This window comes from Staurois parvus, unplaced genomic scaffold (genome assembly GCF_062004578.1).
Source record: "Staurois parvus isolate SC_StPar_1 unplaced genomic scaffold, SC_StPar_1.0 ptg001323l, whole genome shotgun sequence".
NCBI classification, from domain to species: Eukaryota; Metazoa; Chordata; class Amphibia; order Anura; family Ranidae; genus Staurois; species Staurois parvus.
In genome coordinates, this window is record NW_028319119.1 from 116,102 (window position 1) to 133,566 (window position 17,465).

Here is a 17,465-nt window from a genome sequence, read left to right on the forward strand (position 1 = left end):
TCCAAGGGTTAGAACCCCTGCTACGTTTTTAGGTCACCATCCCTATTTATCTTGGTGGCCATTGCCACCAGGACAGAAAGCGATGGGAAAATCCAACATTTTGAAAGCAAGGAAAAACCTTCCAACGGGAACACCTGTTCTGGTGCCTTAGAGAGGACTTCCCGTGTTTCAGAGAGTCTTCCTGTTTACAGGAGGTAGGGGTTCTGACCACCTCCCGCTCCATCCAGAACCAAGAGATGTATGTTAATTCTAACATTTCCCCCCATGGCAGCAACGGAGAGGCCTGGCGTTCTGACCGCATCATCCTGAACAAGGAGGTTCTCAGCCTCAGTGGGGTGAAGAAGTTTCTCCCGTTCTTGGATGAAGCCGCTGCCGACTTTGTGTCTTTCATGAAAAAGCGTCTCAAGAAAAATACGCGAGGGTCCCTGACCGTGGACCTGTACGCAGACCTCTTCCGATTCACCCTGGAAGGTCAGTGATGTGGTGGGTCCCGTCATGTATGTAAACCCAAACATTAATCTTTGTGTATTCCATTCCTTCTCGCCCATCACATGTCCCATTGAAGGCTTGTTGTATCTGTTCAATAAGAACTGCCTGTAGATCCTGCCAGAAATTCAGTCCTGAGTCCTCTGTACACCTCCTGCCTTATCTCAGGGAATGTAGTCACCCCTCCCAGGTCGTATCTTGGACTACAGAACAATGTTCCTCTATTTGTGGAGACCAAGAGAGTGGGAGGAATTCAGGAGTTGAGTTCAGGCGAGTTGAGTTGATGCCAAAGAGCTGGATTTTGGTCTCCTCTGACCACAACACTTCCCACCAGTCCTCCTCTGCATCATTCAGATGTTCAGTGGCAGACTTCAGACGGGCCTGGACATGGGCTTTCTTGAGCAGAGGGACCGTGCGGGCACTGCAGGATTTCAGTCCTTGTCGGCGTAGTGTGTTACCAATTGTTTTCTTGGTGACTGTGGTCCCAGCTGCCTGGAGATCATTGACAAGATCCTCACGTGTAGTTCTGGGATGATTCCTCACTGTTCTCATGATCATTGACACCCCACGAGGTGAGATCTTGCATGGTGCACCAGACCTAGGGAGACTGACACTTGTTTTGTGTTTCTTCCATTTGTGAATGATTGCACCAACTGTTGTCACCTTCTCACCAAGCTGCTTGGCCATAGTTTGGTAGCCCAGTCCAGCCTTGTGTAGGTCTACCATCTTGTCCCTGACATCCTTGGACAGCTCTTTGGTCTTTGTCATGGTGGAGAGTTTGGAATCTGATGGTTTGATGGCTCCTGTGGACAGGTGTCTTTTATACAGGGAACACAATGAGATTAGCAGCACTCCCTTTAAGAGACTGCTTCTAATCTCAGCTTGTTACCTGTATGAGAGACACCTGGGAGCCAGAAATCCTGCTGAATGATAGGGGATCAAATCCTTCTTTCCCTCATGAACATGCAGATCCGTCATCATTTGTTAGACGCATTTCTGCTGAATTTGTTGTTGTATTCTGTCTCTCAGTGTTACACCGAACATTCCATTGTTAGACCGATCATTTCTGTGTGAGGGGCCAACATTCCATTGTTAGACCGATCATTTCTGTGTGAGGGGCAAACATTCCATTGTTAGACCGATCATTTCTGTGTGAGGGGCGAACATTCCATTGTTCGACTGATCATTTCTGTGTGAGGGGCCAACATTCCATTGTTAGACCGATCATTTCTGTGTGAGGGGCGAACATTCCATTGTTAGACCGATCATTTCTGTGTGAGGGGCGAACATTCAGCATCAGGGGGGAGCAAATACGCATTTCCTTCACTGTATATATACTATATTGCCCTAAGTATTGTCCCCAACCCCCAAATCATGTGATTCAGGTGTTCCAATCCCCTCCATATCATGTGATTCAGGTGTTCCAATCCCCTCCAATCATGTGATTCAGGTGTTCCAATCCCCTCCATATCATGTGATTCAGGTGTTCCAATCCCCTCCATATCATGTGATTCAGGTGTTCCAATCCCCTCCATATCATGTGATTCAGGTGTTCCAATCCCCTCCATATCATGTGATTCAGGTGTTCCAATCTCCTCCAAATTATGTGATTCAGGTGTTCCAATCCCCTCCCAATCATGTGATTCAGGTGTTCCCACCCCCTCCATATCATGTGATTCAGGCGTTCCAATCCCCTCCCAATCATGTGATTCAGGCGTTCCAATCCCCTCCCAATCATGTGATTCAGGCGTTCCAATCCCCTCCATATCATGTGATTCAGGCGTTCCAATCCCCTCCATATCATGTGATTCAGGCGTTCCAATCCCCTCCATATCATGTGATTCAGGCGTTCCAATCCCCTCCATATCATGTGATTCAGGCATTCCAACCCCCTCCATATCATGTGATTCAGGTGTTCCAATCCCCTCCCAATCATGTGATTCAGTCGTTCCAATCCCCTCCATATCATGTGATTCAAGCGTTCCGATCCCCTCCATATTATGTGATTCAGGCGTTCCGATCCCCTCCATATCATGTGATTCAGGCGTTCCGATCCCCTCCATATCATGTGATTCAGGCGTTCCAATCCCCTCCATATCATGTGATTCAGGCGTTCCAATCCCCTCCATATCATGTGATTCAGGCGTTCCAATCCACTCCATATCATGTGATTCAGGCGTTCCAACCCCCTCCATATCATGTGATTCAGGTGTTCCAATTCCCTTCATATCATGTGATTCAGGTGTTCCAATCCCCTCCATATCATGTGATTCAGATGTTCCAATCCCCTCCCAATCACGTGATTCAGGTGTTCCCCTCCCCCTCCACATCATGTGATTCAGGCGTTCCAATCCCCTCAATATCATATGATTCAGGTGTTCCAATCCCCTCCATATCATGTGATTCAGGTGTTCCAATCCCCTCCATATCATATGATTCAGGTGTTCCAATCCCCTCCATATCATATGACTCAGGTGTTCCAATCCCCTCCATATCATGTGATTCAGGTGCTCCAATCCCCTCCATATCATGTGATTCAGGTGTTCCAATCCCCTCCATGGACACAGGTGTATACAATCAAGCCCCTAGGCATGCAGACGGCTTCTACAAACATTGGTGAAAGAATGGGTCGCTCTCAGGAGCTCAGTGGCTCCAAGCGTGGTCCCGTGATAGGTGGCCACCTGGGCAATAAGTCCATCCGTGACATTTCCTGGCTACTAAATATTCCACCAACTGTTAGTGGGATTATAACAAAGTGGAAGCAACTGGGAACAACAGCCACTCAGCCACCAAGTGGTAGGCCACGTCACATGACAGGGCGGGGTCAGCGCATGCTGAAGCGCACAGTGCGCAGAAGTCACCAACTGTCTGCAGAGTCAATAGCTAAAGACCTCCAAACTTGGTGTGGCCTTCAGATGAGCCCAACAACAGTGCGTAGAGAGCTTCATGGAATGGGTTTCCATGGCCGAGCAGCTGCATCCAAGCCTTCCATCACCAAGTGCAATGCAAAGCGTCGGATGCCGTGGTGTAAAGCACGCCACCACTGGACTCTAGAGCAGCTGCATCCAAGCCTTCCATCACCAAGAGCAATGCAAAGCGTCGGATGCCGTGGTGTAAAGCACGCCGCCACTGGACTCTAGAGCAGTGGAGGTGTGTTCTCTGGAGGGACCAATCACGCTTCTCTGTCTGGCAATCCGATGGGCGTGTCTGGGTTTGGCGGTGGCCAGGAGAACGGTACTTGCCTGACTGCATTGTGCCAAGTGTAAAGTTTGGGGGAGGTGGGATTATGGTAAGGGGGTGTTCCTCAGGGGTTGGGCTTGGCCCTCTAGTTCCAGTGAAGGGAACTCTTAAGGGGACATTTTGAACAATTTCATGCTCTCAACTTTGTGGGAGGAGTTTGGGGATGGCCCCTTCCTGTTCCAACATGACTGCCCCCCAGTGCACAAAGCAAGGTCCATAAAGACATGGAGGAGCCAGTTTGGGGTGGAGGAACTTGACTGTCCTGCACAGAGTCCTGACCTCAACCCCATAGAACACCTTTGGGATGAATTAGAGCGGAGACTGCGAGCCAGGCCCCCTCCCCCGACATCAGTGCCCCTCCCCCGACATCAGTGCCTGACCTGACAAATGTGCTTCTGGAAGAATGGTCCAACCTTCCCATAGACACCCTCCTAAACCTTGTGGGGGGCCTTCCCAGAAGAGTTGAAGCTGTTATAGCTGCAAAGGGCGGGGCCAACTCAATATTGAACCCTACGGACTAAGACTGGGGGGCCATTAAAGGTCATGTGTGTGGAAAGGGCGGGGCCAACTCAATATTGAACCCTACGGACTAAGACTGGGGGGCCATTAAAGGTCATGTGTGTGGGACAGCTGGGGGCCCAATACTTGAGGCAATATAGTGTATATACGGGGGGGGAGGACAATACTTGGGGCAGTACGGTGTGTGTATAGTGTATAGTATTCCTCTTTGTTCTGACATGCGTGTTGGGGTGGATCTGTACATGTACAGTGAGGCAAACAAGTATTTAGTCGCCACCAATGGTGCAAGTTCTCCCACTTACAGAGATGAGAGAGGCCTGTAATTGGCATCATAGGGAGACCTCAACTATGAGAGACAAAATGAGAAAACAAATCCAGACAATCTCATTGGCTGATCTGGAAAGAATTTATCTGCAAATTATGGTGGAAAATAAGTATTTGGTCACCTACAAACAAGCAAGATTTCTGGCTCTCACAGACCTGGACCTTCTTCTTTAAGAGGCTCCTCCTCCTGCACTCATTACCTGTATCAATGGCACCTGTTTGAACTTGTTATCAGTATAAAAGACACCTGTCCACAACCTCAAACAGTCACACTCCAAACTCCACTATGGTGAAGACCAAAGAGCTGTCGAAGGACACCAGAAACAAAATTGTAGACCTGCACCAGGCTGGGAAGACTGAATCTGCAATAGGCAAGCAGCTTGGTGTGAACAAATCAACTGTGGGAGCAATAATTAGAAAATGGAAGACATACAAGACCACTGATAATCTCCCTCCATCTGGGGCTCCACGCAAGATCTCACCCCGTGGGGTCAAAATGATCACAAGAACGGAGAGCAAAAATCCCAGGACCACACGGGGGGACCTAGTGAATGACCTGCAGAGAGCTGGGACCAACGTAACAAAGGCTACCATCAGTAACACACTACGCCGCCAGGGACTCAGATCCTGCAGTGCCAGACGTGGCCCCCTGCTTAAGCCAGTACATGTCCGGGGCCCGTCTGAAGTTTGCTAGAGAGCATTTGGATGATCCAGAAGAGGATTGGGAGAATGTCATATGGTCAGATGAAACCAAAATAGAACTGTTTGGTAGAAACACAACTCGTCGTGTTTGGAGGAGAGAGAATGCTGAGTTGCATCCAAAGAACACCATACCTACTGTGAAGCATGGGGGTGGCAACATCATGCTTTGGGGCTGTTTCTCCGCAAAGGGACCAGGATGACTGATCCATGTACAGGACAGAATGAATGGGGCCATGTATCCTGAGATTGTGAGTGCAAACCTCCTTCCATCAGCAAGGACATTGAAGATGAAACCTGGCTGGGTCTTCCAACATGACAATGATCCCAAACATACCGCCCGGGCAATGAAGGAGTGGCTTCGTAAGAAGCATTTCAAGGTCCTGGAGTGGCCTAGCCAGTCTCCAGATCTCAACCCCATAGAAAACCTTTGGAGGGAGCTGAAAGTCCGTGTTGCCCAGCGACAGCCCCAAAACATCACTGCTCTAGAGGAGATCTGCATGGAGGAGGAGATCTGCATGGAGGATGGGCCAACATACCAGCAACAGTGTGTGCCAACCTTGTGAGGACTTCCAGGAAACGTCTGACCTCTGTCATTGCCAACAAAGGATATATAACAAAGTATTGACATGAACTTTTCATATTCACCAAATACTTATTTTCCACCATAATTTGCCAATAAATTCTTTCCAGATCAGCCAATGAGATTGTCTGGATTTGTTTCCTCATTTTGTCTCTCATAGTTGAGGTCTCCCTATGATGCCAATTACAGGCCTCTCTCATCTCTGTAAGTGGGAGAACTTGCACCATTGGTGGGGACTAAATACTTTCTTACCCCCCTGTATGTGTTGGTATTCATCTTCTGGTGCACGCGTTGTGAGTGGATGGGGTACAATAAATCTGCTCCTGTTGTTCTCTCTGCAGGTCGAATGTTATTCATTCATAAAGAGCCGCGTGCTGCAGGAAATACTGCATTCTGGCCACTAGATGATGCTGAGCTGCAGAGGTAACATGTATTTCCCACAATCCTCAGCTCCATCTAGTGGCCAGAATGCAGTATTTCCTGCAGCACGCGGCTCTTCATGAATGAATAACATTCGACCTGCAGAGAGAACAACAGGAGAACATTCGATTTCCCCCATTCACAGACGTTTTGCTGGACTAGACACGCGCGTTTCGTTTTGTTCAAAAATTCGGATTCATTTTTCATTACTGGAATCTCGACAAATTTCTGAATTACAATAGTAATGAATCCGAAATAACGAAACGAAATCCAGACGAAATTCGTACAAAAATCAAATACAAAAAGAAAAGAACAAAACAGAATATAATTGTCTTCCGAAGTTCCATCAAATAGAATAAATTAGAATTCAAATTTGAATTTGAAAACAAAACAAATTCCAGAAACGAATTAAACGAATTTAATGAAAATTATCTAAATAACAAATTGAAACAAAACTATTTGTGTTCGTTCTGCTCCTCTCTGTGCTGGACAAATGGCAGTTTTTGTGTTCGTTCTGCTCCTCTCTGTGCTGGACAAATGGCAGTTTTTGTGTTCGTTCTGCTCCTCTCTGTGCTGGACAAATGGCAGTTTTTGTGTTCGTTCTGCTCCTCTCTGTGCTGGACAAATGGCAGTTTTTGTGTTCGTTCTGCTCCTCTCTGTGCTGGACAAATGGCAGTTTTTGTGTTCATTCTGCTCCTCTCTGTGCTGGACAAATGGCAGTTTTTGTGTTCGTTCTGCTCCTCTCTGTGCTGGACAAATGGCAGTTTTTGTGTTCGTTCCGCTGCTCTCTGTGCTGGACAAATGGCAGTTTTTGTATTCGTTCCACCCGTGTCTGTGCTGGACAAATGGCAGTTCACATGTTTTATGAATAGGAATCATTTGTTCTTTTTCATTTTGGAGTTGTGAGAAGATAAGGGAGCGGGGGAGGGGCCAAGTACCAGGTTGTGAGAAGATGACGTAGTGGGGGAGGGGCCAAGTACCAGGTTGTGAGAAGATGACAGAGCGGGGGAGAGGCCAAGGACCAGGTTGTGAGAAGATGACGGAGTGGGGGAGGGGCCAAGGACCAGGTTGTGAGAAGATGACAGAGCAGGGGAGGGGCCAAGGACCAGTTTGTGAGAAGATGATGGAGCGGGGCCTAGGACCAGGTTGTGAGAAGATGAAAAAGCAGGGGAGGGGCCAAGGACCAGGTTATGAGAAGATAACGGAGCGGGGGAGGGGCCAAGGACCAGGTTGTGAGAAGATGACAGAGCAGGGGAGGGGCCAAGGACCAGTTTGTGAGAAGATGATGGAGCGGGGCCAAGGACCAGGTTGTGAGAAGATAACGGAGCGGGGGAGGGGCCAAGGACCAGGTTGTGAGATGACAGAGCGGGGGAGGGGCCAAGGACCAGGTTGTGAGAAGATGACGGAGCAGGGGAGGGGCCAAGGACCAGGTTGTGAGATGATGACGGAGCGGGGGAGGGGGCAAGGACCAGGTTGTGAGATGATAATGGAGCGGGGGAAGGGCCAAGGACCAGGTTGTGAGAAGATAATGGAGCGGGGGAGGGGCCAAGGACCAGGTTGTGAGATGATAATGGAGCGGGGGAGGGGCCAAGGACCAGGTTGTGAGAAGATAATGGAGTGGGGGAGGGGCCAAGGACCAGGTTGTAAGAAGATAATGGAGTGGGGGAGGGGCCAAGGACCAGGTTGTGAGAAGATGACGGAGTGGGGGAGGGGCCAAGGTTTTGAGATACGTGTTTGGACTTGGTCGGTGGAAATGTCTGCAACCTCGTGGCTGGTCCTCCTCGGGTGTATGTAGGGTCCTCAGCTGGTTTCGGATGGAGAAGGGGGGAGGGGTTGTGGTGGAGGTTGTCCCTCTACTTGGACCGGGACCTTTGTTCACCCAGACAGAAGGTGATCGAACAATTTCCAATTGTCACCAGAAGAGAAATGGAAGGGAAATCGTCCAATAGGGACACCTGCTCCAGGGACAACTGTCTAAGAGGGGCACTCCGTCATACTAGAGAGGCTTCCCTTCACTTCCTGTCCTGGAGACACAAACAGGAAGTGAGAAGAAATCTCCCTAATAAGAGGGAGTGGCCCTCTTAGACAGTTGTCCCTGGAGCAGGTGTCCCTATTGGACGATTTCTCCTCCATTTTTTGTTTTGAGTAGAGGATGAATCTCCACAATAAAAAGCTGGCAGGGGGTCCAACCCTTCCATACTCCACCCACAACACTCATATAATGTACAGAGCCCCGCCCACCACCACACCTGGGGGCCACACTTCTCACAATAGTTCTCCAACTGACATAAACTTCACTAAGTGTGTGGGACCCAACGCCTGCTCTGTGTTTGGAGGTCCCACACGTGAAGCCCGGACCACCCTATGCAGGTTCTGTGGAGAACTTCGGATGGTCAGTGCGTGTGATAAATGACGGCGGGAGATTCTGTGTTTCTATAAATGTGATCCTTACTCAGTGAATGATCCGCCATGTTCCTCCTCCTCCTCAGCCAGCGGCTACGTGTTGTATGGACAGCGCCTTGGACTGTTGGAGGAACATCCGAATGCTGACTCTCTGCGGTTTATCGGGGCGGTGGAGACCATGCTAAAGACCACCCTGCCGTTGTTGTACTACCCCCACCAGATCCTCCAACTCTTCCAGACCCGACTATGGAACCAACACATGCAGGCTTGGGACGTCATATTTGAGCAGGGTAAGTGGGGGAGGAAAACGGGAACCAAGACAGTCACCAGACATGAACAGGAGGTCCCAGATATGTTCCTATGACTCTCCTCCGTGGACAGACGAGGTCCCAGATCTGTTCTATGACTCTCCTCCATAGACAGACGAGGTCCCAGATCTGTTCTATGACTCTCCTCCATGGACAGACGAGGTCCCAGATCTGTTCTATGACTCTCCTCCATGGCCAGACGAGGTCCCAGATCTGTTCCTATGACTCTCCTCCATGGACAGACGAGGTCCCAGATCTGTTCTATGACTCTCCTCTGTGGACAGACGAGGTCCCAGATCTGTTCTATGACTCTCCTCCATAGACAGACGAGGTCCCAGATCTGTTCCTATGACTCTCCTCCATAGACAGACGAGGTCCCAGATCTGTTCCTATGACTCTCCTCCATGGCCAGACGAGGTCCCAGATCTGTTCCTATGACTCTCCTCCATGGCCAGACGAGGTCCCAGATCTGTTCCTATGACTCTCCTCCATGGACAGACGAGGTCCCAGATCTGTTCTATGACTCTCCTCCATGGCCAGACGAGGTCCCAGATCTGTTCTATGACTCTCCTCCATGGACAGACGAGGTCCCAGATCTGTTCTATGACTCTCCTCCATGGACAGACGAGGTCCCAGATCTGTTCTATGACTCTCTTCCGTGGACAGATGAGGTCCCAGATCTGTTCTATGACTCTCTTCCGTGGACAGATGAGGTCCCAGATCTGTTCTATGACTCTCCTCTGTGGACAGATGAGGTCCCAGATCTGTTCCTATGACTCTCCTCCGTGGACAGACGAGGTCCCAGATCTGTTCTATGACTCTCCTCCATGGCCAGACGAGGTCCCAGATCTGTTCTATGACTCTCCTCCGTGGACAGATGAGGTCCCAGATCTGTTCTATGACTCTCCTCCGTGGACAGATGAGGTCCCAGATCTGTTCTATGACTCTCCTCCGTGGACAGATGAGGTCCCAGATCTGTTCCTATGACTCTCCTCCATGGCCAGACGAGGTCCCAGATCTGTTCCTATGACTCTCCTCCATAGACAGACGAGGTCCCAGATCTGTTCTTAGGACTCTTCTCCATAGACAGATGAGGTCCCAGATCTGTTCTATGACTCTCCCTGTCAGGGCTCCGGGAATGACCAGAGGTGTGGGGCCCGACACAGGGAAACGCAGGATCCGGGAATGACCAGAGGTGTGGGGCCCGACACAGGGAAACGCAGGATCCGGGAATGACCAGAGGTGTGGGGCCCGACACAGGGAAACGCAGGATCCGGGAATGACCAGAGGTGTGGGGCCCGACACAGGGAAACACAGACTTCAGGTATAGCATGTAAAACAAGATAATTTATTAAGGGCAACACAAACATAAATGCAGTGCAACCAACCAAACCCAAAACTGATATATATAAATATGGAGCACAACGTAGTCAGGCGGGCCGGGTCAGTAGCTAACTGGCAGACAAGGTACAAGGAGCAGGCAGAAGATTGGTCAGGAGTAGCCGAGGTCGGTGCAGGCAGAGTTCAAGCAGAGTCAGGATCAGGCAGGAAGCAGACAGGACCAGGTACAGGGGCTCATGGGAACAATACACCAAGGCCCTGACTGCAGGCCTGGCCATTCCTTAAATACACCTCCTGCAATCAGCCTCAGGTGATGGCTTGATTGCAGGAGTGAGCTTCTGGCTGCCGAGAGCACCCGCTGGCCAGCACTGGTACTGCAGCCCACAAGGCAGGTGAGTCCCACCACCATTGGCAAGTCCATTCCTGACACTCCTCTATGAACAGACAAGGTCCCAGATCTGTTCTATGACTCTCCTCCATGAACAGGAGGTCCAGATCTGTTCCTAGGACTCTTCTCCATAGACAGACAAGGTCTCAGATCTGTTCCTGGGACTCTCCTCCATGGACAGACAAGGTCTCAGATCTGTTCCTAGGACTCTCCTCCATGGACAGACAAGGTCTCAGATCTGTTCCTAGGACTCTCCTCCATGGACAGACGAGGTCCCAGATCTGTTCCTAGGACTCTCCTCCATGGACAGACGAGGTCCCAGATCTGTTCCTAGGACTCTCCTCCATGGACAGACAGGGTCCCAGATCTATTCCTAGGACTCTCCTCCATGGACAGACAAGGTCTCAGATCTGTTCCTATGACTCTCCTCCACGGACAGACAAGGTCTCAGATCTGTTCCTAGGACTCTCCTCCATGGACAGACAAGGTCTCAGATCTATTCCTATGACTCTCCTCCATGGACAGACGAGGTCCCAGATCTGTTCCTAGGACTCTCCTCCATGAATAGACAAGGTCTCAGATCTGTTCCTAGGACTCTCCTCCATGGACAGACAGGGTCCCAGATCTATTCCTAGGACTCTCCTCCATGGACAGACGAGGTCCCAGATCTGTTCCTAGGACTCTCCTCCATGAATAGACAAGGTCTCAGATCTGTTCCTAGGACTCTCCTCCATGGACAGACAGGGTCCCAGATCTATTCCTAGGACTCTCCTCCATGGACAGACGAGGTCCCAGATCTGTTCCTAGGACTCTCCTCCATGGACAGACAGGGTCCCAGATCTATTCCTAGGACTCTCCTCCATGGACAGACGAGGTCCCAGATCTGTTCCTAGGACTCTCCTCCATGGACAGACAGGGTCCCAGATCTATTCCTAGGACTCTCCTCCATGGAAATACAAGGTCTCAGATCTGTTCTATAACTCTCCTTCATGGACAGACAAGGTCCCAGATCTGTTCCTAGGACTCTCCTCCATGGACAGACGAGGTCTCAGATCTGTTCCTAGGACTCTCCTCCATGGACAGACAGGGTCCCAGATCTATTCCTAGGACTCTCCTCCATGGACAGACGAGGTCCCAGATCTATTCCTAGGACTCTCCTCCATGGACAGACGAGGTCCCAGATCTGTTCCTAGGACTCTCCTCCATGGACAGACGAGGTCCCAGATCTATTCCTAGGACTCTCCTCCATGGACAGACGAGGTCCCAGATCTATTCCTAGGACTCTCCTCCATGGACAGACAAGGTCTCAGATCTGTTCTATAACTCTCCTCCATGGACAAGCGAGGTCTCAGATCTGTTCCTAGGACTCTCCTCCATGGACAGACAAGGTCCCAGATCTGTTCCTAGGACTCTCCTCCATGGACAAACGAGGTCTCAGATCTGTTCCTAGGACACTCCTCCATGGACAAACGAGGTCTCAGATCTGTTCCTAGGACCTTCCCCCATGGACAAATGAGGTCTCAGACAGAGTTGTGGGTGTAACGTTCACTTTCTGCTACTGAGCTCCATAAACAGGCTTTCCTTTCCAGAATAAAGGTTGAGAGAGAAGGAGAATACGGAAAGTTCCCCAACAAATGATAAGAGATGCACAGATCACTACACATTCCTCCTCATGGCCTCCTCATGTCTGTACTCTGGACTCTTCATGTCCTCCTCATGGCCTCCTCATGTCTGTACTCTGGACTCTTCATGTCCTCCTCATGGCCTCCTCATGTCTGTACTCTGGACTCCCCATGTCCTCCTCATTTCCTCCTCATGTCTGTACTCTGGACTCTTCATGTCCTCCTCCTGTCCTCCTCATGGCCTCCTCATGTCTGTACTCTGGACTCCTCATGTCCTCCTCCTGTCCTCCTCATGGCCTCCTCATGTCTGTACTCTGGACTCCTCATGTCCTCCTCATGTCTGTACTCTGGACTCTCCTCCAAGTCCCCTCACTGGTTCTCTGATTATTGTGTGTGACCTCCTGCAGCCGATCGGTGTATCCAGAACATCTACCAGGAGTTCTGCCTGGGTCAGCAGAGAGGGTACTCGGGTATAATGGCCGAGCTTCTACTACAAGCTGAGCTTCCACTCGACTCCATAAAGGCCAATGTCACCGAGCTGATGGCGGGAGGAGTGGACACGGTAAGAGGAAATGTTGGGGTTCAGGAGGCACAAATGGACTTCCTTAGTCCATGTTATCCCCTCATTCTATAACCACCCTCCCCGTACCAACCCTCTCAGTCTGTACTCTAACCTCTTGAACCCCCCTCTCCAATCTTTACAGTAACCCACACCCCCCTCCTTAGTCTGTATTCAATCCCCTCCCCAGCCTAACCCCCCTGCACCCCTTCATCTAGTCTACAGAAGTCCTCTCTCCCCATAGACCGCCATGCCATTACTCTTCACTCTCTTCGAGTTGGCTCGGAACCAATCTGTGCAGAGAGAGTTGCGGGAAGAGATTCGGAAAGCAGATGCCCAGCACCCCAATGACCTGAACCAGGTACTGAACTCCGTGCCTCTTCTGAAAGGAGCAATCAAAGAGACCCTCCGGTAAGTCGCCGATGTCTGCAGTAGGGACACTTGGACCATGACGGAGGCCTGTCTGATGTGTTTTTGTTGTTCGCAGGTTGTATCCTGTAGGGATCACCGTCCAGAGACATCTGACCAAGGACATCATTCTGCACAACTACCACATTCCCTCGGGGGTGAGGCATCCGGCCCAACATCGGGTTTTCTGATTAAAACTCCAGTTGGGGAGAGGAAGGTGTCGCTCCTCTGATCCTCCAGTTGGGGAGGGGAAGGTGTTGCTCCTCTGATCCTCCAGTTGGGGAGGGGAAGGTGTTGCTCCTCTGATCCTCCAGTTGGGGAGAGGAAGGTGTTGCTCCTAGTGATTACCCAGTTGGGGAGGGGAAGGTGTCGCTCCTCTGATCCTCCAGTTGGGGAGAGGAAGGTGTCGCTCCTAGTGATTACCCAGTTGGGGAGGGGAAGATGTCACTCCTCTGATCACCCAGTTGGGGAAGATGTCACTCCTCTGATCCTCCAGTTGGGAAGGGGAAGGTGTTGCTCCTCTGATAGCCCAGTTGGGGAGGGGAAGGTGTCGCTCCTCTGATCCTCCAGTTGGGAAGTGGAAGGTGTCACTCCTCTGATCCTCCAGTTGGGAAGGGGAAGGTGTCACTCCTCTGATCGCCCAGTTGGGAAGGGGAAGGTGTCGCTCCTCTGATCGCCCAGTTGGGGAGGGGAAGGTGTCGCTCCTCTGATTGCCCAGTTGCGGAGGGGAAGGTGTCGCTCCTCTGATCATCCATTTAGGGAGGGGAAGGCGTCACTCCTCTGATCATCCAGTTGGGGAAGGGAAGGTGTCGCTCTTCTGATCACCCATTTGGGGAGGGGAAGGTGTCGCTCCTCTGATAGCCCAGTTGGCGAGGGGAAGGTGTCGCTCCTCTGATCATCCCAGTTGGAGAGGGGAAGGTGTCCCTCCTCTGATCGCCCAGTTGGGGAGGGGAAGGTGTCGCTCCTCTGATCGTCCAGTTGGGGAGGGGAAGGTGTCACTCCTCTGGTCATCCCAGTTGGGGAGGGGAAGGTGTCGCTCCTCTGATCACCCAGTTGGGGAGGGGAAGGTGTCACTCCTCTGATCACCCAGTTGCGGAGGGGAAGATGTCACTCCTCTGATCACCCAGTTGGGGAAGATGTCACTCCTCTGATCACCCAGTTGGGGAGGGGAAGGTGTCGCTCCTCTGATCGCCCAGTTGGGGAGGGGAAGGTGTCGCTCTTCTGATCACCCAGTTGCAGAGGGGAAGATGTCACTCCTCTGATCACCCAGTTGGGGAAGATGTCACTCCTCTGATCATCCAGTTGCGGAGGGGAAGGTGTCGCTCCTCTGATCGCCCAGTTGGGGAAGATGTCACTCCTCTGATCACCCAGTTGGGGAGGGGAAGGTGTCGCTCCTCTGATCACCCAGTTGGGGAGGGGAAGGTGTCGCTCCTCTGATCGCCCAGTTGGGGAAGATGTCACTCCTCTGATCACCCAGTTGGGGAGGGGAAGGTGTCGCTCCTCTGATCGCCCAGTTGGGGAAGATGTCACTCCTCTGATCACCCAGTTGGGGAGGGGAAGGTGTCGCTCCTCTGATCACCCAGTTGGGGAGGGGAAGGTGTCGCTCCTCTGATCGCCCAGTTGGGGAAGATGTCACTCCTCTGATCGCCCAGTTGGGGAAGATGTCACTCCTCTGATCATCCAGTTGCGGAGGGGAAGGTGTCGCTCCTCTGATCGCCCAGTTGGGGAAGATGTCACTCCTCTGATCACCCAGTTGGGGAGGGGAAGGTGTCGCTCCTCTGATCACCCAGTTGGGGAGGGGAAGGTGTCGCTCCTCTGATCGCCCAGTTGGGGAAGATGTCACTCCTCTGATCACCCAGTTGGGGAGGGGAAGGTGTCGCTCCTCTGATCGCCCAGTTGGGGAAGATGTCACTCCTCTGATCATCCAGTTGGGGAGGGGAAGGTGTCGCTCCTCTGATCACCCAGTTGGGGAGGGGAAGGTGTCGCTCCTCTGATCATCCAGTTGGGGAGGGGAAGGTGTCGCTCCTCTGATCGCCCAGTTGGGGAAGATGTCGCTCCTCTGATCATCCAGTTGGGGAGGGGAAGGTGTCGCTCCTCTGATCATCCAGTTGGGGAGGGGAAGGTGTCGCTCCTCTGATCGCCCAGTTGGGGAAGATGTCGCTCCTCTGATCATCCAGTTGGGGAGGGGAAGGTGTCGCTCCTCTGATCACCCAGTTGGGGAGGGGAAGGTGTCGCTCCTCTGATCACTCATCTGTGTAATTCGATATCCTGTCCATCATCCCGGAGATGTTAGTCCCTGCCTCATGTTACATTACTAAATATAAAAAAGTCAAATGGAATAATAAATCCTGAATAGGATACATGAGGTCAGTGTATGGGGGTCCTGGGAATGGAGGGGGGGTTGGGTAGTACCTGAGATCCAGGTTCAGTCCCCAGCAGGGCTCCGTCTGCATGGAGTTAGTATGCTGTTTCTGCATTTATAATACTTGGCTGTGGGGAGTACTCTGGGGGTCTTCTGACTGGTGTGGTCTCCTACCTGCAGACTCTGGTCCAGGTGGGCCTGTACCCCATGGGGCGCAGTCCCCTCGTATTCCAGGACGCTCTGCGCTATGACCCGGCACGCTGGCTAAGACGGGATGAAACCAACTTCAAGTCCTTGGCCTTCGGCTTTGGCTCGCGGCAGTGTATCGGACGCAGGATTGCTGAGATGGAAATGATCCTTTTCCTGATGCATGTGAGTCTGGGGGTCATTCTGGGGACCCCAAGGAGGAATCTGGGGATCATTATGATGGGGAACGCCTGGATTGGGGAAGTCATTGGCTGAGGAGGTTATAGGACTTCGGGAAGGAGGCCAACTGCCATTTCTCAGCTTTCAGTTGTTTTGTTTATCGCTGTCAAGTCTTCGTCCTTCTGGCCATCTGTCCTCCTCCATTAGGTCCATCAGTCTGTCCATCACTTATAGGTCCCTGTCCTCAGTGCTCTCAGCTCTGTCCATCTGTCCTCCTCCATTAGGTCCATCAGTCTGTCCATCACTTATAGGTCCCTGTCCTCGGTGCTCTCAGCTCTGTCCATCTGTCCTCCTCCATTAGGTCCATCAGTCTGTCCATCACTTATAGGTCCCTGTCCTCGGTGCTCTCAGCTCTGTCCTCCTCCATTAGGTCCATCAGTCTGTCCATCACTTATAGGTCCCTGTCCTCAGTGCTCTCAGCTCTGTCCATCTGTCCTCCTCCATTAGGTCCATCAGTCTGTCCATCACTTATAGGTCCCTGTCCTCAGTGCTCTCAGCTCTGTCCATCTGTCCTCCTCCATTAGGTCCATCAGTCTGTCCATCACTTATAGGTCCCTGTCCTCGGTGCTCTCAGCTCTGTCCTCCTCCATTAGGTCCATCAGTCTGTCCATCACTTATAGGTCCCTGTCCTCGGTGCTCTCAGCTCTGTCCATCTGTCCTCCTCCATTAGGTCCATCAGTCTGTCCATCACTTATAGGTCCCTGTCCTCGGTGCTCTCAGCTCTGTCCATCTGTCCTCCTCCATTAGGTCCATCAGTCTGTCCATCACTTATAGGTCCCTGTCCTCAGTGCTCTCAGCTCTGTCCATCTGTCCTCCTCCATTAGGTCCATCAGTCTGTCTGTCTCTCAGTCTGTTTTCTTCTCACCACAGATGTTGAAGAATTTCCAGATAGACACGGTGAGCAAAGATGACATAAAGACCGTATTCGGATTTATCCTGATGCCGGAGAAGCCACCTCTTCTCACCTTCAGACCGATATAACATCAGGGGCCCCTCATCACCCAACATCAAGGGCCCTTCATCACCCAGCACCCCAGCCAATCCCAGCATGGCCCGGCCTGCAGTACAGATTGTGAGCTCTTGTGGACAAGACTCCTTCTGTTGGTTCTGTATAGAGATGATGTTCCTCCAGCGATATCTGTACTGAGGTGTATAATAAACGTTGTATGATGGATCCAGACTGATTACCCGTGTCTACATACAACAGACACGCCACCCGGCATGTACTGTACATACAACAGACACGCCACCCAGCATGTACTGTACATACAACAGACACGCCACCCAGCATGTACTGTACATACAACAGACACGCCACCCAGCATGTACTGTACATACAACAGACACGCCACCCAGCATGTACTGTACATACAACAG

The 17,465-nt window shown here is 51.4% G+C and overlaps 1 protein-coding gene across 1 annotated transcript in view; it reads left to right on the forward strand.

Moving 5' to 3' along the window:
- The window catches only part of LOC149437051 (cytochrome P450 11B, mitochondrial), a 33,339-nt gene extending 16,077 nt beyond the window's left edge, over positions 1-17,262 (forward strand). The window contains exons 3-9 of the mRNA XM_089661191.1: positions 272-471; positions 8,761-8,964; positions 12,741-12,895; positions 13,137-13,303; positions 13,380-13,458; positions 15,843-16,034; positions 16,959-17,262. Coding sequence (XP_089517317.1) covers positions 272-471; positions 8,761-8,964; positions 12,741-12,895; positions 13,137-13,303; positions 13,380-13,458; positions 15,843-16,034; positions 16,959-17,069 — 1,108 coding nt within the window. The 3' untranslated portion in view covers positions 17,070-17,262. The remainder of the gene's footprint in view (positions 1-271; positions 472-8,760; positions 8,965-12,740; positions 12,896-13,136; positions 13,304-13,379; positions 13,459-15,842; positions 16,035-16,958) is intronic.
- Positions 17,263-17,465: the final 203 nt, after the last annotated feature.